Here is a 23,902-nt window from a genome sequence, read left to right as displayed (position 1 = left end):
ATTCCTTTTAGATGTGAACTTACCTTACAGGAAAATCAACTAATGTATCCAGTTTATCCCTCATGTATCTACTATATGAAAAGCGTTTCAAGTGCACCACAAGAACCGGAGGTAAAGACCAGAGATCTAATTTTTTGGTTGCTTGCTGATGTTCTTTGCAGTTTGGGCAATACCTGTGAAATAGTACATGAAATTCTAGTTCTTGCACAGTATACCATAAGAATCTACATAAAGGTTATAAATGTTAACTGATCATCATGCTTAGCTGTTAACAAAAAATTGGCCCATTGGTAGTAAATTGTGGTGCGTGCTTCATATCGTATTCTATTGAGAACTGACCCAGGAATAGGTCTACCATAACTGGGGAAGACTTAGTGACGTAGTACATAAGCACACTGCAGGTTAACAATACATGCTTTAAAATAATCTAAAAACTGTCTGGTCACCTCTTACTCATCACATTATTAATTACATATTAATGGTCGTGTTTAATTTTATAATGTAATTCACTTCGGTAAAATATGGGCAATGTCTGATGGTTGTATCCAGCTTTTAACCTTATGATCAAATAGAAGGATTTCTAAGTTCATCAATGGCTATGATGCACATCTCGACAGAAATCCAGCTTGGTTCCATCACACATCATAGGAGCAAGAAGACTGATAAGAGGTACGTTTAAGATTTTCCTCCATTTCTGTTGTGGATTAGGCACTGAGTTTGCGTCAGATTTGCTATGGATTTCTCCCTAGGCATTGCAAAGGGTAAAATCTGCAGTGGAAATTAACCGCATAAACTGAGACACTGTGGAATTAAAATCCTTATTGTAAGTCCATTTATGCTGCAGATTATTATGGCAGCATGTAGATGAGATTGGTTTAAATCTCATCCACTTGCTGCTAGTGTAGATTGGTGCAGATTTTTTGCACTTAAAGGGGTTGTCTCACTTCAGCAAATGGAATCGATGATCTAGAGAAAGTTAATAAAAGGCCCTTACTAATGTACCGTAATTGTCCATATTGCTTACCTTGCTGGCTAGATTCATTTTTCCATCCTACTATACACTTCTAGTTTCCATATTTATGACCACACTGTATTCCAGCAGCGGTGGCTGTGTGTGCACACGGTGACTGGAATGACAGGAGTGTATATAGTCCAGCGCTTTTTTCTATAGCATGCAAACACAACCACTGCTGCTATATTGCAGGTGCTCATAACCGTGGAAACAAGCAGAGTATACTCTGATGGAAAAAATGTATTTAGCCGGCAAGGAAGCAATATAGATAATGACAATACATTAGTAAGTGCCTTGTATTAAATTTCCCTATATGATAAATGCCTTTTGCTTAATGCTCTGAACCCGGACATACCTCCATTTTCACCCAGGCAGCCCCCGTGACTTGAGCATCGGAGCAGTTCATGCTCCGATGCTCTCCTTTGCCCTGCGCTAAATCGCGCAGGGCAAAGGCATTTTCAGTGGTTCCGGTGACAAACCGGGCTCTCCATGGGGCTGCCAGGAAGCCCGGGGATGTCACCAGCACTGATGGGCGGGCTTTTATGCTACAGCACGCCCATCAGAGCCGGTGACATCACCGTACACACTACCGGGCGAAAGCTTCCGCCCGGCAGTGTGTTATTGTAAACAAAAGAGCCCTTGCCCTGTGACATCTAGCGCAGGGCAAGGAAGCGCATCGGAGCATGAGATGCTCCGATGCTAACATCAGGGGGATTGTCTGGGTGAAAATATGGGTATGTCCGGGTTCAGCTCTGAACCCGGACAACCCCTTTAAGTGAGCCAGCCCCTTTAGAAGCACTCCCACAAAAAATGTTATTCTCTGACCTGTTAGAAAGGTGCATGATGTAAACTGTAGTGAATGTAATCTTCTTACCAGTAACTGTGTTTGTGAGTTATCCTCTCCCTTCTGATCCTCAGCTGTGTCATGTGACCAGCACTCTGACTCTCCAAATAACACAGCATCTTCTGAGTGGACAGGAAGCCAATTTCCCTATGTATTCCTTTGGGAGCCTCAATGTCAGTCTAATAGGAATGAATAGAGAAGTAACTGACTTCCTGTCCTGTGTCAGTTGGGGATGACACATGACATAGCAAAGGATCAGAATGGAGGTTATAACTCACAAATACAGCCACTGGTAAAAAGATTACCATCACTACAGTTTACATCTACCTTTCTAACAGGTCAAAGAATAAACTTTAATTCTGCTAAGGAAAATCTGCAGCACAATGTGTGCCTGGTGGAGTCAGTAAGCCAAAGTTCTGACTCTGAGTCCATAAATGGCCAATAATGTAGTATTAACAAATTTACAGTAGTAAAATGGTAACATTGGGCTCTTTCTTTCTATCATAAAAGTAATCAGGCTACTTAGAACGTAAACCATATTTATTGGAATACAGTTTCAGACATTTCTGACATTGTCTAAATTCATTTATATACATAGTATACGTATGTCCTGGAAATGAAAAGAATCACGTGCAGGCTTAAATAGTAATAAAAGAAACATGTAGAAAGTGTAACTGCTATATTCAGTGCTTGACATGAAAGGGTTGTCTGGGAAGGAATAACTTTTCACAGGATCCCGCAGCCTACTTCTGCTATGGAAAGATTCATACTTATTGCTATCCACAGCTCTGGTCCTGCACACAGGCTCCCGTGTGTCTATCTACTGGTCTGCAGTTTGTTTACTTCCTCTCTGCAGTTGTCATAATCATCTGCTCCATTGCAGCCAATGACTCCACAAGAGACACATCACCACTGAAGCCAGTTACTGGCTGCAGTGGAGCAGATGAACATGCCCATGTCGGTGAAAAATTAAACAAGACTGACAAGAAAATGGACACACAGGAGCTGCCACGCAGGACCAGAAGGGCACAAGCAGGTAAATATGATTCTTTCCATATTTCAAAAGGCTGCAGGCTCCTGTGAATAGTTACTGATTCCCAGACAACCGCTTTAATGCTGTCTTCCTGTTTTGTCTAGCAGTTATGAGATGACTGTAGGCATGCCCAGTAGTGAACTTCCTCCTCTAGTCCTTAGAGAACAAACTACTGCACATGTGCAGCACAGTTTCAGGCATTGTAAATAAAATAAGATAACTAAGATGAGATAAATAGTATAAGGAACAGGGGAGAACACAGGATAGGTGAGAACTGATTATCTATCATCACTAGAACACCCTGCGTATCCCTGTTTATAGTATAAGGACAGGAGAAAACACAGAAGAGGTGTGAACTGATTTTCTATCACCACTAGAACACACTGCTTATTACTGTTTACAGTATTAGGGACAGAAGAGTACACAGCAGAGGTGAGAACTGATTTTCTATCAACCCTAGAACACCCAGCTTATCACTATTTATAGTATAAGGAATAGGAGAGAACACAGGAGAGGTGAGAACTGATTTTCTATCATCACTAGGACACCCTGATTATCAGTATTTATAGTATAAAGGACAGGAGAGAACTGATTTTCTATCATCACTAGAATACCCTGCTTATCCCTGTATGTAGTATAAGGGACAGGAGAGAACACAGGAGAGGTGAGAACTGATTATATATATCACCAATAGAAAATCCTGCTTATCCCTGTTTGTAGTATAAGGACAGGAGAGGACACAGGAAAGGTGAGAACTGACTATCTATAACCACTAGAACACCCTGCTTATCACTGTTTATAATATAAGGGACAGGAGAGAACACAGGAGAGGTGAGAACTGATTTTCGATCACCACTAGAACACCTGCTTTTCACTGGTTTTAATATATAAATAAAGGCCTTAAATTGATAAAACATAAAATATATTTATTATTAACATTTCTATATATGCAAGTTAATAAATTAATTACACAATAATAACAGCTAATATTGCTACCTACTCCACACAAAACAAGCTTCAAATCCGACTCCACAGCACTATGTGTGTGTACCCTAAATTGTTCCTTTAAGAGCTATACCCAACTGCATCCAGATCCTTTAAAGCAGTGGTCCTCTACTTGTGTCTCCCTGCGTGTGTTAGAGTATGGTTATGGTTGTAGTTTTGGAGAGCCACAGGTTGAGAACCACACATACAGTACAGACCAAAAGTTTGGACACACCTTCTCATTCAAAGAGTTTTCTTTATTTTCATGACTATGAAAATTGTAGATTCACACTGAAGGCATCAAAACTATGAATTAACACATGTGGAATTATATACATAACAAAAAGTGTGAAACAACTGAAAATATGTCATATTCTAGGTTCTTCAAAGTAGCCACCTTTTGCTTTGATTACTGCTTTGCACACTATTGGCATTCTCTTGATGAGCTTCAAGAGGTAGTCACCTGAAATGGTCTTCCAACAGTCTTGAAGTTCCCAGAGATGCTTTGCACTTGTTGACCCTTTTGCCTTCACTCTGCGGTCCAGCTCACCCCAAACCATCTCGATTGGGTTCAGGTCCGGTGACTGTGGAGGCCAGGTCATCTGGCGCAGCACCCCATCACTCTCCTTCATGTCAAATAGCCCTTACACAGCCTGGAGGTGTGTTTGGGGTCATTGTCCTGTTGAAAAATAAATGATGGTCCAACTAAACGCAAACCGGATGGAATAGCATGCCGCTGCAAGATGCTGTGGTAGCCATGCTGGTTCATTATGCCTTCAATTTTGAATAAATCCTCAACAGTGTCACCAGCAAAGCACCCCCACACCATCACACCTCCTCCTCCATGCTTCACGGTGGGAACCAGGCATGTAGAGTCCATCCGTTCACCTTTTCTGCATCGCACAAAGACACGGTGGTTGGAACCAAAGATCTCAAATTTCATCAGACCAAAGCACAGATTTCCACTGGTCTAATGTCCATTCCTGGTGTTCTTTAGCCCAAACAAGTCTCTTCTGCTTGTTGCCTGTCCTTAGCAGTGGTTTCCTAGCAGATATTCTACCATGAAGGCCTGATTCACACAGTCTCCTCTTAACAGTTGTTCTAGAGATGTGTCTGCTGCTAGAACTCTGTGTGGCATTGACCTGGTCTCTAATCTGAGCTGCTGTTAACCTGCGATTTCTGAGGCTGGTGACTAGGATGAACTTTTCCTCCGCAGCAGAGGTGACTCTTGGTCTTCCTTTCCTGGGGCGGTCCGAATGTGAGCCAGTTTCTTTGTAGCGCTTGATGGTTTTTGTGACTGCACTTGGGGACACTTTCAAAGTTTTCCCAATTTTTCGGACTGACCGACCTTCATTTCTTAAAGTAATGATGACCACTAGTTTTTCTTTACTTAGCTGCTTTTTTTTTGCCATAATACAAATTCTAGTCTATTCAGTAGGACTATCAGCTGTGTATCCACCTGACATCTCCACAACGCAACTGATGGTCCCAACCCTATTTATAAGGCAAGAAATCCCACTTATTAAACCTGACAGGGCACACCTGTGAAGTGAAAACCATTTCAGGTGACTACCTCTTGAAGCTCATCAAGAGAATGCCAAGAGTGTGCAAAGCAGTAATCAAAGCAAAAGGTGGCTACTTTGAAGAACCTAGAATATGACATATTTTCAGTTGTTTCACACGTTTTTGTTATGTATATAATTCCACATGTGTTAATTCATAGTTTTGATGCCTTCAGTGTGAATCTACAATTTTCATAGTCATGAAAATAAAGAAAACTCTTTGAATGAGAAGGTGTGTCCAAACTTTTGGTCTGTACTGTATGTCACATGGTGTAGAATGGGAACTGTTAATGTGTGCACAAGGAAAGATGCAGGGCAGGGGTGTAGTGTGGGTGCAGCCAGGGGCAGGGGCCTCAAAATATTTATCTGTATGGGGCCCTGCAATTCCTGATAGCAGCTCTGGTTCCCAATATAGGGGACTGAGTTTAGTGAAGTAATATTACCCTTATGCACCTTGCCCCAATATGCCATTATTTGATCAATAAGAAACACTGTTCTATGTAAATGGCTGCAGCGGTTATAGCCGCTTTCTTGCAGCGCTGGGTTTGAATCTGATCAACAGTAACAACTGCATTAAAGGGGTTGTCCCACAAACACCTTTGTCCACTCTGCAGAGGACACAGAATAAATGTCCGATTGTCAGGGGTCCAATCGCTTGGGCTCCAGCCAATGAAGAGAACGGGGACCTGGTTTTGTTCCTTCTGAACAGAGCCATGGTTGTGCACATACTGAGGCTGTAAAATTAAGATTTAAATGCACCCCCATTGCAAATGTTTGTATGCGGCCTAAGAGGGACCATTTGCTGGTGTCAGAAAATGCTTCACTTACAGGTGTAACAGAAAAAGAAACGAAGTAGCATGGAACTTACACATAATTGCAGATTTAGAAATTCCTAAAAAAACCACTTAGATTTTATGGCTAGGTGGGGTTTTTAGAAACCAGCATCACACTGGAATTTAATAGTGATTGCTTCTGGTCATGGTAGTGATGTGATTGCTAGATAATAAAGATGACTACACTACCTCATACACAATACAATGCCATGAATGATCTCCTTTATATTTGTTAAACTTACCATGGATCCTCGGCACCTAGCTTTTCCTTTGTGGTAAAAAGTTCAATGCAATCTTTTAATTTCATAAAAGACTTTTTTTGGGGGATGAAATCTACACTTTCGTGCTTTTCAAAGTCCTGAAAAATAAAAAGCAAAGGGAATCCAAAATGTGTATGTTTTGTAATGTACGCTCAATACAGTTATTTTTTATTCTGTATGTTCATTGTACTTTTTCTTTACTTTGCAACTTTTCCACTAAGCTTATAAATTGAAGAATGACATGCATGGATAAGGTATATGACCGCTGCAGCCAGTCACGTTTCCTACTGCTGAGGACTGATTTGTTGCAGTGGTCAGATGCCAGATCCATGCACATCATTGCACCGATACTGTGATGTGCTAGGATACGGCAGTATCCGCTGAGGACAGTGACTGGCTGCAATGGTCACATTCCTTACCCAAGTATGACACCACTGCAGCCGCAGGAGAACCGAACCAGCGCCGCAGAGAACAGCGCGGGAGTGAATACAAGATGTTTTTGTTTAAGTCAATTCATGATCATCTGTGACAACTCAACTCATAATGTAAGGGCTATTAACAACTGAAATACTGAATTTGTGGCATATTGAACATATAGTATATACCATTAATGTCTAGTTCCAGTTCCAGGACTCCCATCTAATGGGAGTATAACTGAAAAATACATGTGAGCAGCCACAAGACAGACACAGACATACATGTCTGTTACCAGATGGTATACCCCTGTTCTAGGGTATACTATAGCTAGCTAAATTGTAACAATTCCTGAAAATGCCTGACACAGGTAATTGGTATGCCATACAATTATGAAGATACATGATCAAGAAAGTAAAAAAAAAGACACATACAAAGAAACACACTCCATTATAATTATCTCTAGTACATGTAAATATTTTTATAAAACTAGTGTAAATTATATTATTTAAAGTGGTTTTCCGAGATTTTGATTGGTGGAGTTCCGACCTCCGCCTATCAGCTGTTTGAGAAGGCACCAGTACTCGTGTGAGCACAGCGACCTTCTCTTTGCTCACCAAGCACAGCGCCATACATTGTATAGCAGCTTATCGCACTCAGCCCCATAGAATTGAATGTCGGGGCGCAGTGCTTGGTAAGCACAGAGAAGGCCGTGTAACTCACAGGAGCACCAATGCTTTTCAAACAGCTGATCGGTGGGGGATCCAGATTCCGATACTCGTGATCAGTATGAAAATCTCAGAAAAACGTTTTTTATTATGAAGTCATTGGTCCAGAGAAAAATGTAACCCTAGAGGCAAAAGGGCGAGCTGCTGCCCAGGACCACAGCTAGGGTAAATGTGAGTAATGCTGGTTCTAATGACTTGCAATACACACAATGTTAGTGGGAAACATGGAATATTTTGCACAATAATTATGAAAGATTCAATCATGATTTACAATTATATGAATTGGCAGTACATAGATCTTTCTATAGCAAGGCCTGTGACAATGACAAAGGTACATCCCTTACTGTAACAGCAGTAAGACTCTCGAACTCTGTATCATATCATGTTGTGATGGTTGACTCAGAGGGGCCTGGATGCCTTTTTTGAGTATAATATTATTACAACGTAGGGTCCATTCACACGTCCGTAGTGTATTGCGGATCCGCAATACACCCGGCCAGCACCCCCATAGAACTGATTGATCCAGGGAGTTCTTCTGACTGCCAGATTTGAAGTTAGGAAGGCAAAGACCATAGAGATCAGCAGTAGACAGGAAGAGTGCCGTCTCCTCATACAGCTGTTCTGGGGGGATGCCAGGTGTCGGACCCCCGCCGACCTGATATTGATATAGGTCATCAATAGTAAAAGCCCGGACAACCCCTTTAACTATTTAACACAATAAATAGAACTTTGAAAACATATTTAGACATCATCAAGAACACGATTTTAATTTCTACACTTTCTATTAAAGTGGGATTCGTGGGCACCCCCTTCAATTTTATTCTCTTTGAAGAACTGACCCTTGCAGATATAATTCAAGAACCTATATCCACCATCATCTCTGCTGTACTGTACTAGAACAAATGCTTACCTCTGCTGCATTTTCATCAAAGTATTTTTTCTTCATTTTTAGATCCCAGTCCAAGGCAAGGTAGGAACTTTCTATGGCATAACACAATAGGTTGTGAGCCTTTTATGCAGACATTTCTACACCTTGTGCATATTTTACACAAATATCTATACAGAATACACACTACGTACCATCGAGCCTGAGTTGTCTGTCATCAAATCTGATGTATCGAGTATCATCTTTGATGTAACTGATGTCAGCATTGCCTAAGTTAGTAAACTGGAATGTAAAGAAGCGTTTTTTCTGCCCTGTGACTGATTGTCCTTTGCAGGTTTCTTCGCACAGTCCATTTTCTGAGTCGTTATCGCCTCCAACAGAGTCTTCTGACTGACTGTTCTCATTCTCCGAAGGAAGCTCCTGATCCTGGCTAGACTCATCATCAGGTTCATCAGTTTCCATTTCACCTTCAAAAGCAGTCACAATTTTATCACAATGTCTCTCAAAAGGGCCTTTGCATCAAGGACGTTATAAAACACAGGTGGCACAGTGAAGCTCATCCTGAAGATTTTTTGCCAATGCAATGATTATCATATTCAACATTGTTGTATTCAACTTAAAACACAATTAGGCCTCATTTATCAAAACCGTCTAAAAGTATAACTGTCTTTGTTGCCAATAGTGACGAACCAGTGCACAGCAATTCAAGTTGATTTCTGATTAGTTGTTAGTGACAACAAAAGATTATAATTTTAGACAGTTTTGATAAATGAGGCGCAATGTTCAGGGGAAAGCAGTTAAAAAGATGATTAAAAGACAATACAACGACTTATTTTCTTTCATTTTACCATGAAAATATAAGATGTACGTGTTAGCAAGGCTTTGAAGGGGTTGTCCGAGTTATGAAAAAAAATAATATAGCACTGAAAATCTGATATATAACTAAGCTAAGCAAGTTTTATGCAAAAAAATAATAATATATATTTCCTCATTTCCCTGGTTCTCTTCTGGCCCTTTGTTTACATGCAATAAAAACAATCTCTGCCCCTCCCCCTGCTCTGCTAAGGGAGTGAATACAAGTGCTGCCCTGAGTGACATGTCTACCTGCTGGGAGACTCTGCAGCATGTTGTATGTGTAGGACTACAAGTCCAAGCTGTATAATGACACTGCTAAGGGAGTGGATACAAGACCTGCCCTGAGTGCTGGGAGAATCAACAGCAACTTGTAAGTGTATAACTACAAGTACCAGCTGTATAATGACACTGCTAATACACACAGGATCTTCCCCCTACCTTCTTGTGCAATGCTCTCTCTAGTATGTCAGCTCCAGTGCCCAGTTTGTCTCCTCACTGCCTGCAGAGCTCTGCAGCTGACGGGGTTAAGAATCCTAGCAGAGAGTAGACGGCAGTAAAGGGGGGCGTGGCCAGAACAGTGACGTCTCTTTACAGGCTTGTAAACGACCTTTATCAGAGCAGGGAGAGAAGCTGACATCACAGGTCATGTGACCCTCAGTGAAATCTGAGAAACCAGCCACTGGAGATAAAGTGAGTTAATTGGAAAGCTGTTACATTTGCTTAGTTAGGAACATAACAAATAACTCGGATAACCCCCTTTAAGTTCACCACATACTAATGTTGCAAGGAAAAGTAAGTGAACCCTTAGAATTACCTGGATTTCTGCATTGATTACAGATATAATGTAATCTGATTGTTAGCCAAGTCATGACTATAGACAAACCAAATCCGACTAAACTAATAACATACAAATAGTTGTACCTTTCATGTCTTTTACTGAGCAGATTGAGCAAACAATAAAAACAATTAAAAACCGGCAATGATTTGCACAACATTGAGGAAGAATTTTAGACCATTCCTCCCTGCGCATGTGTTTTAGTTCATCAATATTTGATGGCCTTGCATGCACAGCCCTCTTCAGGATATGCCACAGCATCTTGATAGGGTTATAGTCAGGATTCTAACTGGGGCATTCAAAAACATAAATCTTCTTTTTCAACCATTCTTGAGTTCATTTACTTGCATGCTTTGGGTCACTGTCTTGTTGCATCACCCCAAAATCTCTTCAGCCTGAGATCGTGTGTCACTGCCCTTACATTATCCTGTAAGATGTTTTGATACACCTTAGAATTCAGTGTTCCCTCAATGATCACATGGCATCCATGCCCTGAGGCAGGAAAGTGACCCCAAACTTCGATGCTCCTTCTGCTTGCTTCACAGTTTGGATGAGGTCTTAATGTTGGTGTGCACTGCTCTTTTTTCTCCAAACAAGGCTTTGTGCATTTGTGCTCAACAGCTCCACTTTAGTCTTATCAGTCTGTAGGAAATTTTCCCAGAAGCACTGTGCACATACAGATGTTTCGGCCAAACTAGAGATGGGCCACAATGTTTTTTTTGGACAGCAGAGACTTCCTTCACGGTGTCCGTCAATGAACGCCATTCTTGTTCAGTGTTTTTCTAATAGATGGACACATAAACAGACATTTTTGCAGTTTGTAGAGTCTTCTGTATATCTTTTTTTTACTATTATTTTCTCACCCTATTCAGGATTGCTTGTGTTGCTTTCTGGGTGATTTTAACAGCGTGCCCACTCCTAGAGAGTAGGTAAAGTCGTGAATGTTCTCCACTTGAAAAAGACTACTATTTTCTCCACTGGAAAAGACTACAAAACATTGCGAAAGCTCTGGGTATACATCACAGTTAGGCCTCATGCACAAGACCGTATTTTGTTTCCGTGTCCGATCTGTTTTTTTTTTTGCGGATAGGATGCGGACCCATTCATTTGAATGGGTCCGCAAAAAACGAGGACAGCACACCGTGTGCTGTCCGCATCAGTATGTCCGTTCCGTTGCTCCGCAAAAAAAAATAGTGCATGTTCTATTTTTTTCTAGTTTGCGGACAAGGATAGGCATTATTACAATGGATCCGCAAAAAACAAAGTATGCCAATTTGCGGACCGCAAACCACATACGGTCGTGTGCATGTAGCCTTAGAGAAATTGTATAATGTCTCTAACTATGATGTATACCCAGGTCCTTACTATTGTTTATAGTCTTTTTCAGCTTTCTTCAGAACAACAGAGGTGTCAGTAACTATGCACTGTCTGTATTTACTTAAAGAAGCACTTTTTTATTCTCTCACCTATTAGAAAGGTGCATGATGTAAACTGCAGTGAATGTAATCTTCCTACCAGTGTCTGTATTTGTGAGTTATCCCCTCCCTTCTGATCCTCAGCGGTGTCATGTGACCAGCACTCAGACTTTCCAGATAACACAGCATCTTATGTGTGTACAGGAAGTCAGTTTCTCTATGTATTCCTATGGGAGCCTCACTCTCAGTCTCAGAGGAATGAATAGAAAAGTAACTGACTTCCTGTCCTGTGTCAGTTGGAGATCAGAGTGTTGGTCACATGACACGGCTAAAAATTAGAAGGGAGGTTATATCTCCCAAATACAGTCACTGATGAGAAGATTACATTCAATACTGATTACATCATGTACCTTTCTAGTAGGTCAGAGGAGCTCTACAGATGTAGTAGAGTTAACACTTATGCTTTATGAGGTGTGTTATCTAAACTAAATGCGTTAAGCAAACACCTTCAATTGCTTTTCAATGACTTTTGTTTCAAGATAACACGATGAGTTAAGAAAGTTAAGAGTTTGATTGTTAACCCTGCTACATCTGTACTTTCATGGATAAAACACATGTGAAACCCATACTTCCGATCTTGATCATCTTAACTGAAACACCTTTTGCTAAATACCTCTTGGAGAAGACAACAACACAGAGGTTCTGGTTAGAACTGTGCCGCGTGTTGTTGCAAAATGCAGCATCTAGTGTTTTAGACAGACATGAATTGTACAACTGTTTGCGTGTTATTAGTTCAGTTGGATTGTGTTTGGTTACAATTGTAACTTATCGAGGTAATTTCAACGGCTTCAATTTACTTTCCTTGCAACTGTATTTACTAGATGACTCTAATGAGAGTAATGGTCCCTTCACACGGGATGACGATCTAGCAGATTGGCGGGAAGGAAGTGTTCCTTCCCGACAATCTGCTGATCGCTAGCAGAGAAGACCAGTGGGTTTACATGCACTAATCTCCTCCAGAGTATGGGGAGGAGTGATCGATAATGCCATCGCTCTTGCCTCCTTGTTTCCCGGCAGCAAATCATGTTTACACAGCGTGATCTGCCACTGGGAAACAATGATCTTTTGTGCTGCACAAAAGGTCCAATTACCCGATGAACAAATGTTTTGCTCGTTCATTGGGTAATCGGTGGTGCATTTATGCCGCCAGATCATCATTAACAAACATTACCAGTAACGCTGGTTAGCGATGTTCATTTCAATTGTCGGCCAATTGTAAAGGACCAATAACTGTTAGTACAATTGTCACCTTCAAGGCATGTAGAAATGCGGCTGCAGTCAAGACTACTGGAAAGTTGACTAAGAAATTATTAAAAATAATAAGTCTCAAATACAGACCTATGTAAGTGAAAACATTGATCAATGCCCTAATAACATAAAACTATAGTGATTGTAAGAGGGCTATTACAGGCGAGGCTTGCGCCGTGTGTACTGCACCACAGTTAGCACTACTTGCTGAGCTGCACCAGGTCATTTGAAAGAAAGGTGCAGCCCAAGTGTGGCCTTGCGACTGGTGGTAACATTTGCGCAGTATTTGCAGTGTAAAGGGGTTGTCTCGCCTCATTAAGTGATATTTATTATGTGATAAAGTTGATACAAGTAACTTACAAATGTACTTTCAGTGGCAATAATGGCTCTGGTCCCACTATCTTCTATACTTTTATTGACTTCTAGTCTCTAGGGGATATGGCCACCACTGCAATGTACTGCAGCAGTGGCCTCTCAATCTCCACTGGCATACTCTTTTGTCCCTGGCCACCTTGTTTCTCATATTCATGTTTGCATAGAACAGCTCCAGGGCATGCGCCACAGCCTTAAACTCCCATTTGGGACAACACTTGAACGCATGCCTGGTAAGCCAAGTGAGCATCCCACTCAGCTGAATGACCACATCCATGTGTACCTACATATTCAATTGCTATGGTGCCCAATTAGAATGCAATGCAGGCTTTCAGCAATGTCAAAAGAAGCAGGGCCCTCAATGGGTACAGGAGGATCAAAATCAATTTGGTACATAGATGGAAACATTTCAATAAATTCAACGAAACAAAAAAAATGTAGAGGAAAAAGACAACGTGAACAGAGCCTAAGACAAATTCTTTATAAAGGAGTCATTAAGGGTGGCAGGTGATCCATCTTGAACTATCGGCAAGGACACTATGTTCTACAAACTCAATTATGATTCTCCTGACCAGGAAAGCAGGGGTCCATGTGTGGGTGCTATTATTCCCACTAGCTTAGATTCCATGTGACTATTTTATGGAAACCTGCTATTTTATCATGACTGTCACATAACCCAAAAGCCTTCATCCTATAAAGAACGGATACAGGCTCACCTAACATCTCTGACTCACTGGCATGTAATGTAGAATTCATCTCTAAATCATTCTAGGTATGCAGTCATGAAAATAATAACCAATATATCTATTACAAATAGTACATTTTCAGTGAAATTTTCTGCTTTCTTTTATTATTTTTAAATGTTTTAAAGGTTCTGTTCAGATCACATTTAGAGCCTATGTTGGGTGATCTCCAGATGTATACCATAGCCAGAAAACTAACACATGGCCACTGTGTAAGCAAACCGTGGGATACATAGCTAATAGTTCTGTATTGTATAAAAAAAATGTAAAAAACAGCATTACACAAGGTACCCAATAAAATACACTACTCCTATGTCATGAATGAGGTCAAAAGAACATTCTTTTGGCCTGTACTGCGTTAATGGACCAGATGACTAGATGCAATGTAAACTCTGAATGTCATGTGAGCAGAGCCTGTGACTAACTGTGATACGTTTCCTTTCATTACTTACTTGGGGAACCCTCTTCATGGATACCATTTGGACCATTCCCATTTACAGTATGTTCTTTATTACAGTGTAAAGGACCATCATTTTCTTCGCTGTCATTTGTGAATTTTACATATCGGCTGCAAGCGGCATATAATAAAAGGAGAAAAAGTATAATCACACACAGGGACCAAAAGACTGCCATTTCTACATACACCAGCTATAGCATGGCACAACAGTTGGATATACGGCAACGAGGCACCAAAAAGCAGCTAACCGACTTGAAAGCAAGGTGTTTTGTTGATTTGCCAGCTTTTGCATACATACCACATTCTCGCTAAAAGCAGAGTATACAGCTTATCTTCAGTGATGTTTCTAGGCACAGTTAAAAGAAAAGGTTGGCCAAACAACGTTGACCCATGGTGATGGCTGTAACTGGTATGGCGGAACTTCTCTCGTAAATAAATAGGAATTATGACTTGCTCCGTATCTTCTGCCCTGTTGATGGACGTTTCAAATCTGGAATATAAAGTATATACCGTAGGTAGATGTAATATAATCACATCAGATTTGTTGAATTTTAAGTCATTTAAATTTTTTTCCTCAATAGTTATTATTGAGTATGTGAAACAGAGGTGTGACAGTATAAACTGGGTTCAACTCATCATGGGTACTGGGGTCAGCTAAGTCCAAGTAGGCGGACAAAGCTTACACAGATAGTAATAAGGTAAGCGGCCTAAAAAGGTAAGCTAGTAACTGCAGGGTAACTGAAGTAGATCAAGGACATCTGTAATCACACATAGCAGTAGGTGAATCGATCAGTGCTTGTCTGCAGCGCCTGATGAGATCTTCGGTATCTTCATATGTACTGGAAATCTGTAGAAAAAAGTTTTTTTTATAACACGCAAATAACTCTTTAGGTGTAACAAAGGTGGTGCTGTTGCACCCAGAGGCTCCGCTCCCTCACTGCTATGCCCCGCCCCCACTGCTGTGATAGACCGGCAATGCAGTAAAAACCATTCACGTCTGGCCTTGAAGTCTCTCAATCTCTTTACTATGCATATGCCAAATGTGATCCCACAAGACCTCAGGGCCAGGGGTTAATAGGTTTTCACTGCCTTGCCTGTCTGTCACAGCATTGAGGGCACGGTAGCAGAGCCTCTGGGTGCAACACCACCATCCTTGTTGCATCTATGGCTTCATTTGCATATTATATTATATTTTTTCTACAGATTGCCGGAACATATGGAAGAACTAGATATATTATCAGACTCTGGGGACAAGCGCCGATCTACAGCGGCTGACTGTTTCACCTGCTGGTAAGTGATGACAGATGCCCTTTAAGGCGAGTACACCTTTGACAATAGGTTTTGGAACCGCGCTGCTGGACACTATGTGTTCCGGTCACAAGTGGATGGTACAAGGGTGTCAGCCCCTCTCCTCAATATCAAGGAATACGATCCTCCCAGATCTCCTCCTCTACAGGATTTAAGGGGATAGGCAGAATAGTGAAGCACCCTTGAGAATCTTATCTTAAAAGGTTTTATTCTACTTACAACAGATCAGTAGACAAAAGGCATAAAATACAAAATGATCGTCACATTCCTGCCCGACCCGGGTTTCGCTGCCTCGCTTCTTCAGGGGAGTACACCTTTGATCCTATTTGGGCCTGACAAGGAGGTTTAACTAAAGGGGCAATCGGAGAACAGGTCGATGGAAGCCTATAGCAATGGGATGTCAAAGAGAAAGGAAGCTAATGGAAAGGTAAGAGAAGAGGGAAAAGGGAAATTTTGATAAACTCTGACCAGTATCCCCATTTATGTCAGCCTATTTGAACTAATATGTGTTAATACACATAAGCACGGAACTAGAATTAGTGTAATTATTATTTTAGTTTCCACTGGCTTCTAGGGGTGCAGAGTGATTGGTGTAAAATTAAGTCTTCGTGCAGTTCACAAGCAGTTTTCCCTTACAGAAGTCAATCCCTTACAGCCCCCGACTTCAGAGGTTGGGCCATGAAAAATATTTGTCACTCATCCAAATACAGTATATGATCTCTGCTGGACCCTCCTGATCATGAGAACGCCAATGGTCACGCATAGGCACTACATCTCCGAGGCTGGTGGAGACAGCAGGGTGCAGCACTAGTGATGGGATCTCTGTTCTCCTTATTGGTTGATGTAATCATGAATTTTATCACCTAAGGATAGATCATTAATGTTATTCAAGGACCAACCCCTTTAAAACACCGCTTACTTCCACGGAACAGTCTAAAGTATGGGAGAAATACTAATCGGGCACTGAATATAATAGTATAAAAGTAATAGTGCACATTTTTCCCTCAGTCTACAAACCCATTTATTTTCTGAAAAGGGAAGTGGATCTATGAAGCAAAACTGAATTTTGGGTGTAGTTACTGGAAAATGTTTTAGAGATGAGAGGACTGTATATAGCAGTGAAGCTCATTAGGAGTTGCCAGCACACAGGCTTTTATAGTCATAGCATGCAAGCTTGAAGCATATAAGCGGCTGAATAGCTTTTATCTCAAGTGCGGGATCTTCTCATCCTCATCTCTTTGATGTTAGTCCTGTCACCAAACCTGTTTGAACCCATGCTGGAATACTACAGTAGAAGGGTGAGGTGATGACTTTATCAATTGTGTACCAACTTCATTTAGTACCAGTTTTTGCTAACTTTAATAACCACAGTAAAGGGGGTTTCCATGAATATTGATGGTCTATCCTTACATTTAATACATGAGGGTTCAGCTTCTGATACCCCTGCAATGAGCTGACTGAAGGGCCCTTGAAGCTCCAGCCAGCATGGTTTACCCTGGCACAGCGCCATACAGGCAGTACCAGGCGCTGCCACAACGATATACCAGCTATATATGTGAATAAAGGGAATGGACAGATCAGGTAATTAATAGAAATACAGATACATCCACAGCTCTGTGGGGTAAACTTACACATAAATATCATCACGTTCCATAATACTACTCAAGTTTTCATCCATAGCAAATATTCGGTGAAACCTATGGTTGTAAATATCTGTCACCACCATCTGAAAATCAAAATAAAATGTATAATTCGTTTTATGATTAGAAAATCCAAGAGCAAAACAGGCGATAAATCTTCAGAATGCAAACCTTCTCTGGTGGAATGTCAGACAGTGAAGAGAGGGCCGTGCAAAGGTCCATAATGTTTCCAATCTTTGGAACGATGACTTTGTACTAAAAGAAGACAGCAAACCAATAAATCCATCAGAGATAGCTGCCCATACACATTAGATAGAAGGCCGATGAGATGTTGATATTTGTTTCTGATTGGGGCTATTCAGTTAGACCATAACCTTAAATCATTTCCAAATAAGTCAGCTACTATAAACAATAATATATGGAAATGAATCCAGCCAGCAAAGGAAGCAATATGGACAATGACAATAAATTAGTACGTGGATTGTATTAACTTCCTCTACATAAGAGATGCCATTTGCTGAAGTGAGACAACCCCTTTAAATACTTTTGTGAAAAAAAAGTAAAGTATTAAAACTGATACCTTTATTGGCTAAGGCTATGTCCACATCTGTTTTATGGTATTCTGAGGAGCTGACCACGGGAATTACTCTACCCAACATAGTGGGACACCGCCTGGGCCCACCAGATCTCATTCACTAAAATGGGATCCACTGGGTTTCCAGCATGAATGTTGACTTTCTGCTGGAAAAATACCTCTGCGTGCCATGGTATTTTTCCAGCAGAAAGCTGGCATTCATGCCGGAAACATGAAAGACCCCATTATAATGAATAGGGATCCGGCGGCCCTGGTGGTGTCTGGCTATGCTCCTCTGCCACAAGAGACTACTGGAATAACTTAAAACGGATGTGCCTAACCAATGAAATTATATTGAAAGCTTTCAAACCTCAGAGGCCCCCTCAACAGGCATTTACAAAGGAATAAACTTGTCTGATGAAGCGGCATCTGTGCTCTGAAAGCTTGCAAATATGGTATAATAACTTTTTCCATTTTAGCACATAGGAAAGATTCCAGTGAAGCCCATTAATTACCGTATGCCCAGCATGTATAATGCTTCTTCGTTATCAGATGAATAAATAATATATGGGCCTGGCTAGTCCTTCATTACGTACTATCCTTAAATATGTATGGACACCTTTATAATTCGGTGACATCAAATGATACCATCCAAATTGTGAATGACACTGAAAATCTGAAGAACATGCGTGGTGCAGACACTGAGCCAATACTGATGGGAAATGCCATTACTTTCATTAATGCAGTTCTAGATATGATCGGACTATACAAAAAGCTGGCCTTTAGGATTAGTGACCTAATATGTTTGTTGTCTTTCACTAATGAATAGAAAAAATACCCCTTAAACGTCAATGAGAGAAATCTCTGCAAAATGAAGGGGAAATATCCATTACTGCATAAACTGTGTGGACAGGACTCTTTACAAGACCTGCGGTTTCTCACATCTTACCTGCATAGGTTTGGTAAGGGGGTCCATTCTAACAAGATATACTTCCAGTGTGCGTTCTTTTTTCATTGGTAGTGGAAGTGTTAGGTAACAAAAAGGATCAAATGTCACAGAAATTTTTGCACATTCGGGACAAACTAAGGTGGATTTAAATAAACCATGAAAAATATCAACAATAACGGAGTCATTTCTTTTAATATGGTTCTCCCAGGCCTCTTCGGCAACTACCTGTAATGTAAAAACATGTGGGGTAAGGGTTAAAGCAGAATATTGGCTCCGGACACAGCTGAGTAATAATCATATTCTATATAGATGTATTCATATATGTCACATGGTTTTGATTGACACATTTTACAAAAGAACATGTTTCCTCTTTTATGACATCCCAAACTAGCCATCCTCAGCTAGGAGGACAAGTCTGCCTTGTCCATTCCTCTGCTTATTGCACAGGTTGGGCAGCTTCTCTTGATCATAAAGCCATCTTAAAGGGGTTGTCCCACAATAAATATTTGTTTTCAAACCAGCACCTGGATCTGAATACTTTTGTAATTGCATGTAATAAAAAATGTTGTATAGCCACTGAGTTATTAAATAAAATGTATCTGTACAGCGCCACCTTTTTTTTCTTATTTCTTTGTCCTGCTCACCAAGATGGCCGCACATGCTCAGTTTCATCCTTCAACTATCTCCTGAGCTGTGATAGGGAGAGCATGGACACGCCCCCTTAGCTGTGATAGGGAGAGCATGGACACACCCCCTTAGCTGCAGCAGAAGAGACACTCCCCGTGAGCTGTCAGCTTGATAAAGTTTGGCAGAGCAATGAATGGGGAGATCTCTGGATCCATGTGAGGTACAGGGCTGGTTCTAGCTTTGTTAGAAAGAGGCTGTCATGTACTATATGACATATGGTTTTAATTTTTTTACATTAATCATGGGATAACCCCTTTAACTTCAAAACCACAATATAATACACCTTTTATACATTTTGTTTCTACCTACCATCCTTGAATCTATTGTGGTACAGAACCCAATAGGGGAGATATATTAAAAAGAAATGCAGCGCAGTGGCCCATAATCGCAAGCAATAAAGATGCTTCTTTTAAAAGGGCTTCTGGAAGATGCTCCACTTTTCCTATGCATTAGCGTTGATAAATCAGAACTACTTTGAAATACACAAGGATCCAGGGATTTGTTCTTGTGACAACAAAGCGATACTGGACCAGCAGCCCCATTCAGGAGTCCTGTTGCAGTAGAGCAGCAGTACTCAGCGTTGTACCTGATAACATCACACCATCAAAAGGTGACCAGGCTCATATTACCCACTGCACCGGTGCTATGGGGATATTACATACTGGAGCACTTGCAATTCTGTTTGTTTGTGTTTGTATAATACAATAGAAACTGGACTTGATTTCATAGCATTTAATGATAGAATCTATTAAAGACAAGTACCTTGTCTGGCCTCCCGTCCGCATCCTTGAGTTGGATATAAGGCTTCTTTCTAATTCGATTTAAATCTTCATGCAAGCCATCTAATAAGAAAGCGAGTAGTTCTTGGCAATCCTGCTGTTGATAACCAGAAAACTGAGGTGCAAAACGGCCTACCTGAGTCTGTAAGGTAGAAATGAATTATTTCTGCTCAATTAAAACACTATCCTAAGGCCACAGCCACACATTCAGTTATTTTTGGTCCAGTTCTTGAGGCCAAAATAAACAAAATAAAGTATTACCTTTTCAAGACTGGATGATTTTCCATTTTTTTTTTCACTCCCAGCCTTCCCAAAGCCATAACTTTTTTTTATTTTTCCATTCACATAGCCATACAATGGCTTGTTGTTGTTGTGAGCCAAGTTTTACTTTCTAATGGCACTGTTTATGGTTGCATACAATGTAGTGGCAAGCGGGATTTTTTTTTCAAATGGGGTGGAATTATAAAAAGAAACACTGTTCCGCCACAGTTTTATGGGCTTTGTTTTTACAGCGTTTCTTATGTGGTGAAACTGACCTGCTATTTTGATTCTCCGGGTCAGTACGATTACAACAATATCACATATGTAACAATTTTTTTCTTTGCATCATTGTATTCTGATCCCCATAACTTTTTTTATTTTTGTGTGTACAGAGCTGTGTGAGGGCTCATATTTTACGGGACAATCTGTACTTTTCATTCATACCATGGTGTGTGTATGACTTTTTGATAATTTTTTAATCCATTTTTTGAGAGATGAAGCAACAACAAATGAAGTGGCCATTTTGACTTTTTTTTTCCCTGTTTTGGTGTGTTGAATAAATATTTTTATATTTTAATAGTACGGGTGTTTTTGCACACAGCGATACCCACGGTGATTATTATGTGTTTTTATTTTAATTTTGGGGAAAGGGGCTCCATAGGAACTAATATGAAGCAGCCTCATGTCACACAGGAGGACTGAAGCTGCCGCACACTACGTCTGGCTCCCCTAATCGTGCTCTCCGTTTTTATCTTACATTTGACCTCAGCATCTGAGGTGCTTAATGTTTGCTATAAACGTTATCGACGATTGCAAAAATTAGCCCCCGGGGTGCCTGCTGTTTAAAACAGCAGGCACTTGGCGGCTAAGCGCCCGCTGCACTCGCGAACGGGCACCATATTTAAATTCCCGACCACCAATGTATTTAGTCGTACGGCAGTCAGGAACAGGTTAAGGACAGATAATACTTCTCTTTTTTTTAATTTACTCCCGCTTTGGGATTGAAAAACTGCATCAAAAGCCTGAACATGTGGATGTACCTTAAGGGTCCATTCACAAGTCCATATGTGTTTTGCGGATCCGCACAACACAGACACCGACAATGTGCATTTTGCATTTTGCAGAACGCACATCGCCGACACTCTCATAGAAAATGCCTTTTCTTGTCCGCAATTGTGGACAAGAATAGAATATGTTCTATTTTTACGCGGAACGCAAGTGCGGATCAGCAAGTGTGGATGCGGACAGCACATCCCGGCCCTATTGAAAATTAATGGGTCCGCACCTGTTCCGCAAATTTGCGGAACAGATGCGGACCCATTTTGCGGACGTGTGAATGGACCCTAACAGTAAGAAAGGAAAATACAGAGCGTCAGTTTTAAAGAACCACTAAATATACAAAACACAAAAAAACATAAAGAAGCCTAAACTGCTTCTCCCTTAAACTTGCGCATTCCTGTGTTTTGTCTCATATTGCAGTTAAAGAGAATCTGTGACCAGGAGATTTACTGATAAGTAGGCACATGGTCTTGTAAGGATTGCTCAGATGAATATAACAATATCTTTCACTTTGTGATCTGTTGCTTCATTCTGGAGAGAGAAAATAATTTTCATCCATAGGCAAATAAGCAGATATGGCCAGACACACACGAGCAAGTTGAATGGAATAAGCAATAAATCTGCTGAATTACACTGACATAACGCTGTCAGTGTAATATAATAGATTTCAGAACGGTAAGGGTTACACAGCATTATAAGTCAGTATAATGCTGTGTGATCCCTGCCAGAGGAGCAGACACCAGAACGGGACTTCTCACTGACATAGGCTGCAAGTTTATTGCAATGAGCTCACTCATATGTGTCTGGCCTAAAGGGGTTATCCAGGTAAAGATAATGGTGACCTATCCCCGGGATGACCTGGTTCCTGCATAGTCATTTTTCCTCGGCCTCGATCAAGATGGAGTGGGAGGGGCTTATTTCGCTATGGATTGAAAGTACTTGTTCTACATAATGAAGTAACAGATCATTAACCCTACAAGGCATTATGCTGATCAGTGAATGGTTTATCAGTGAATTTCCGGGTAACAGATTCCCTTTAAAATGAAGAAATGTATAAAGATATCTTTGTTAGGTGTCCCATGAGCTCAGCCATGTCACCCCTACTCCACACTTTCCTGTGTCTGGCTGTAAGACAACTGGCCGGAACAGGTCTCTCTCTGCAACAGGACAGAAGGGCTGTTAAGATCTGCCCACTCAGCTGGTTATAAATCAGCAGGAGATTATCTAGCCTGTTCTCTGCATGATGTATATAAGATTATAGGGCAGATTTACTAATCCTATGAATGGTGTAAACTTAGGCTGTCTAGAGGTGCACAAAATTTATCACAGTAGCTCAGGCTGGATGATAAATTTGGTGCATAGCTGGACACTTTTGTCTAACTCTCTACCAAAAATTGGCTTACCCTGCAAATTAATTTTACAATAGAATTGTGGCCCAATTATGATGCAAAATGTTGTATCTTAGGCCACGTCCATTCCTGCTAAGCCAAACCCCTTTCACTTCTGAGCCACATCGTCCTGGTGGGCTAGGCGCAATGGATTTTTTTCAAAACAGATACACCAAACTGCTCCCAGAATTGCGCCAAAGTGTGTGGGTAAGTATGGGGTGCTGTGTTTCAGGAACATGCAGACTGACAAACATTGGGGCAAGGTTATCTTCTATCTAAGTTTTTAGTGCCTATAGTATTCCTTTAAGGTTACACCATTTTATTGTAATCTGATATCTGCAGATGAGAAATATGTTTTTAAATGAAATGATGTACACCTAAAATCAGAAAGACATGCCATATATAGGACAACAGAGGCAGTTATTGAAAAGAACTAGCAGCTTAATAATCTGCTAATACAGTTTGTAAAGTTGTACATTTTATTAAAAAAGAAAGCACTGTGCACAATTATTGGCGTTAGCGGTCATATGCCGCATACCTCCATGTCACTGTGCCCGTCACTGTCTGTAAAACAGGCAGCGGCAGGAGAACCAGTTGCAGAGAAAGAGATAAGTATACCACCATTTTTAATTTGACAGCTTTCGGGGAACATCAGATTTTTTTTATTATCTCTGACAACCCCTTTAAATACTGCATTTTAAAGAAGCAGTATACAG

The 23,902-nt window shown here is 40.8% G+C and overlaps 1 protein-coding gene across 4 annotated transcripts in view; it reads right to left on the bottom strand.

Moving 5' to 3' along the window:
* USP15 (ubiquitin specific peptidase 15) overlaps positions 1-23,902 on the bottom strand; it is a 121,117-nt gene that overhangs the window by 16,211 nt on the left and 81,004 nt on the right. For all 4 annotated transcript variants that reach the window (XM_044280391.1, XM_044280394.1, XM_044280392.1 and 1 more), the window contains 10 exons: positions 20,462-20,620; positions 19,013-19,237; positions 17,661-17,744; positions 17,481-17,575; positions 14,840-15,031; positions 14,537-14,652; positions 8,751-9,023; positions 8,581-8,651; positions 6,511-6,626; positions 24-173 (listed from right to left, as the gene is read on the bottom strand). In XM_044280391.1, the coding sequence (XP_044136326.1) occupies positions 24-173; positions 6,511-6,626; positions 8,581-8,651; positions 8,751-9,023; positions 14,537-14,652; positions 14,840-15,031; positions 17,481-17,575; positions 17,661-17,744; positions 19,013-19,237; positions 20,462-20,620 (1,481 nt within the window). The remainder of the gene's footprint in view (positions 1-23; positions 174-6,510; positions 6,627-8,580; positions 8,652-8,750; positions 9,024-14,536; positions 14,653-14,839; positions 15,032-17,480; positions 17,576-17,660; positions 17,745-19,012; positions 19,238-20,461; positions 20,621-23,902) is intronic.

This window comes from Bufo gargarizans, chromosome 2, assembly GCF_014858855.1.
Source record: "Bufo gargarizans isolate SCDJY-AF-19 chromosome 2, ASM1485885v1, whole genome shotgun sequence".
NCBI lineage: Eukaryota > Metazoa > Chordata > Amphibia > Anura > Bufonidae > Bufo > Bufo gargarizans.
Note: the sequence above shows the minus strand (reverse complement) of the source record. Positions and strands in the feature narration are given on the sequence as shown.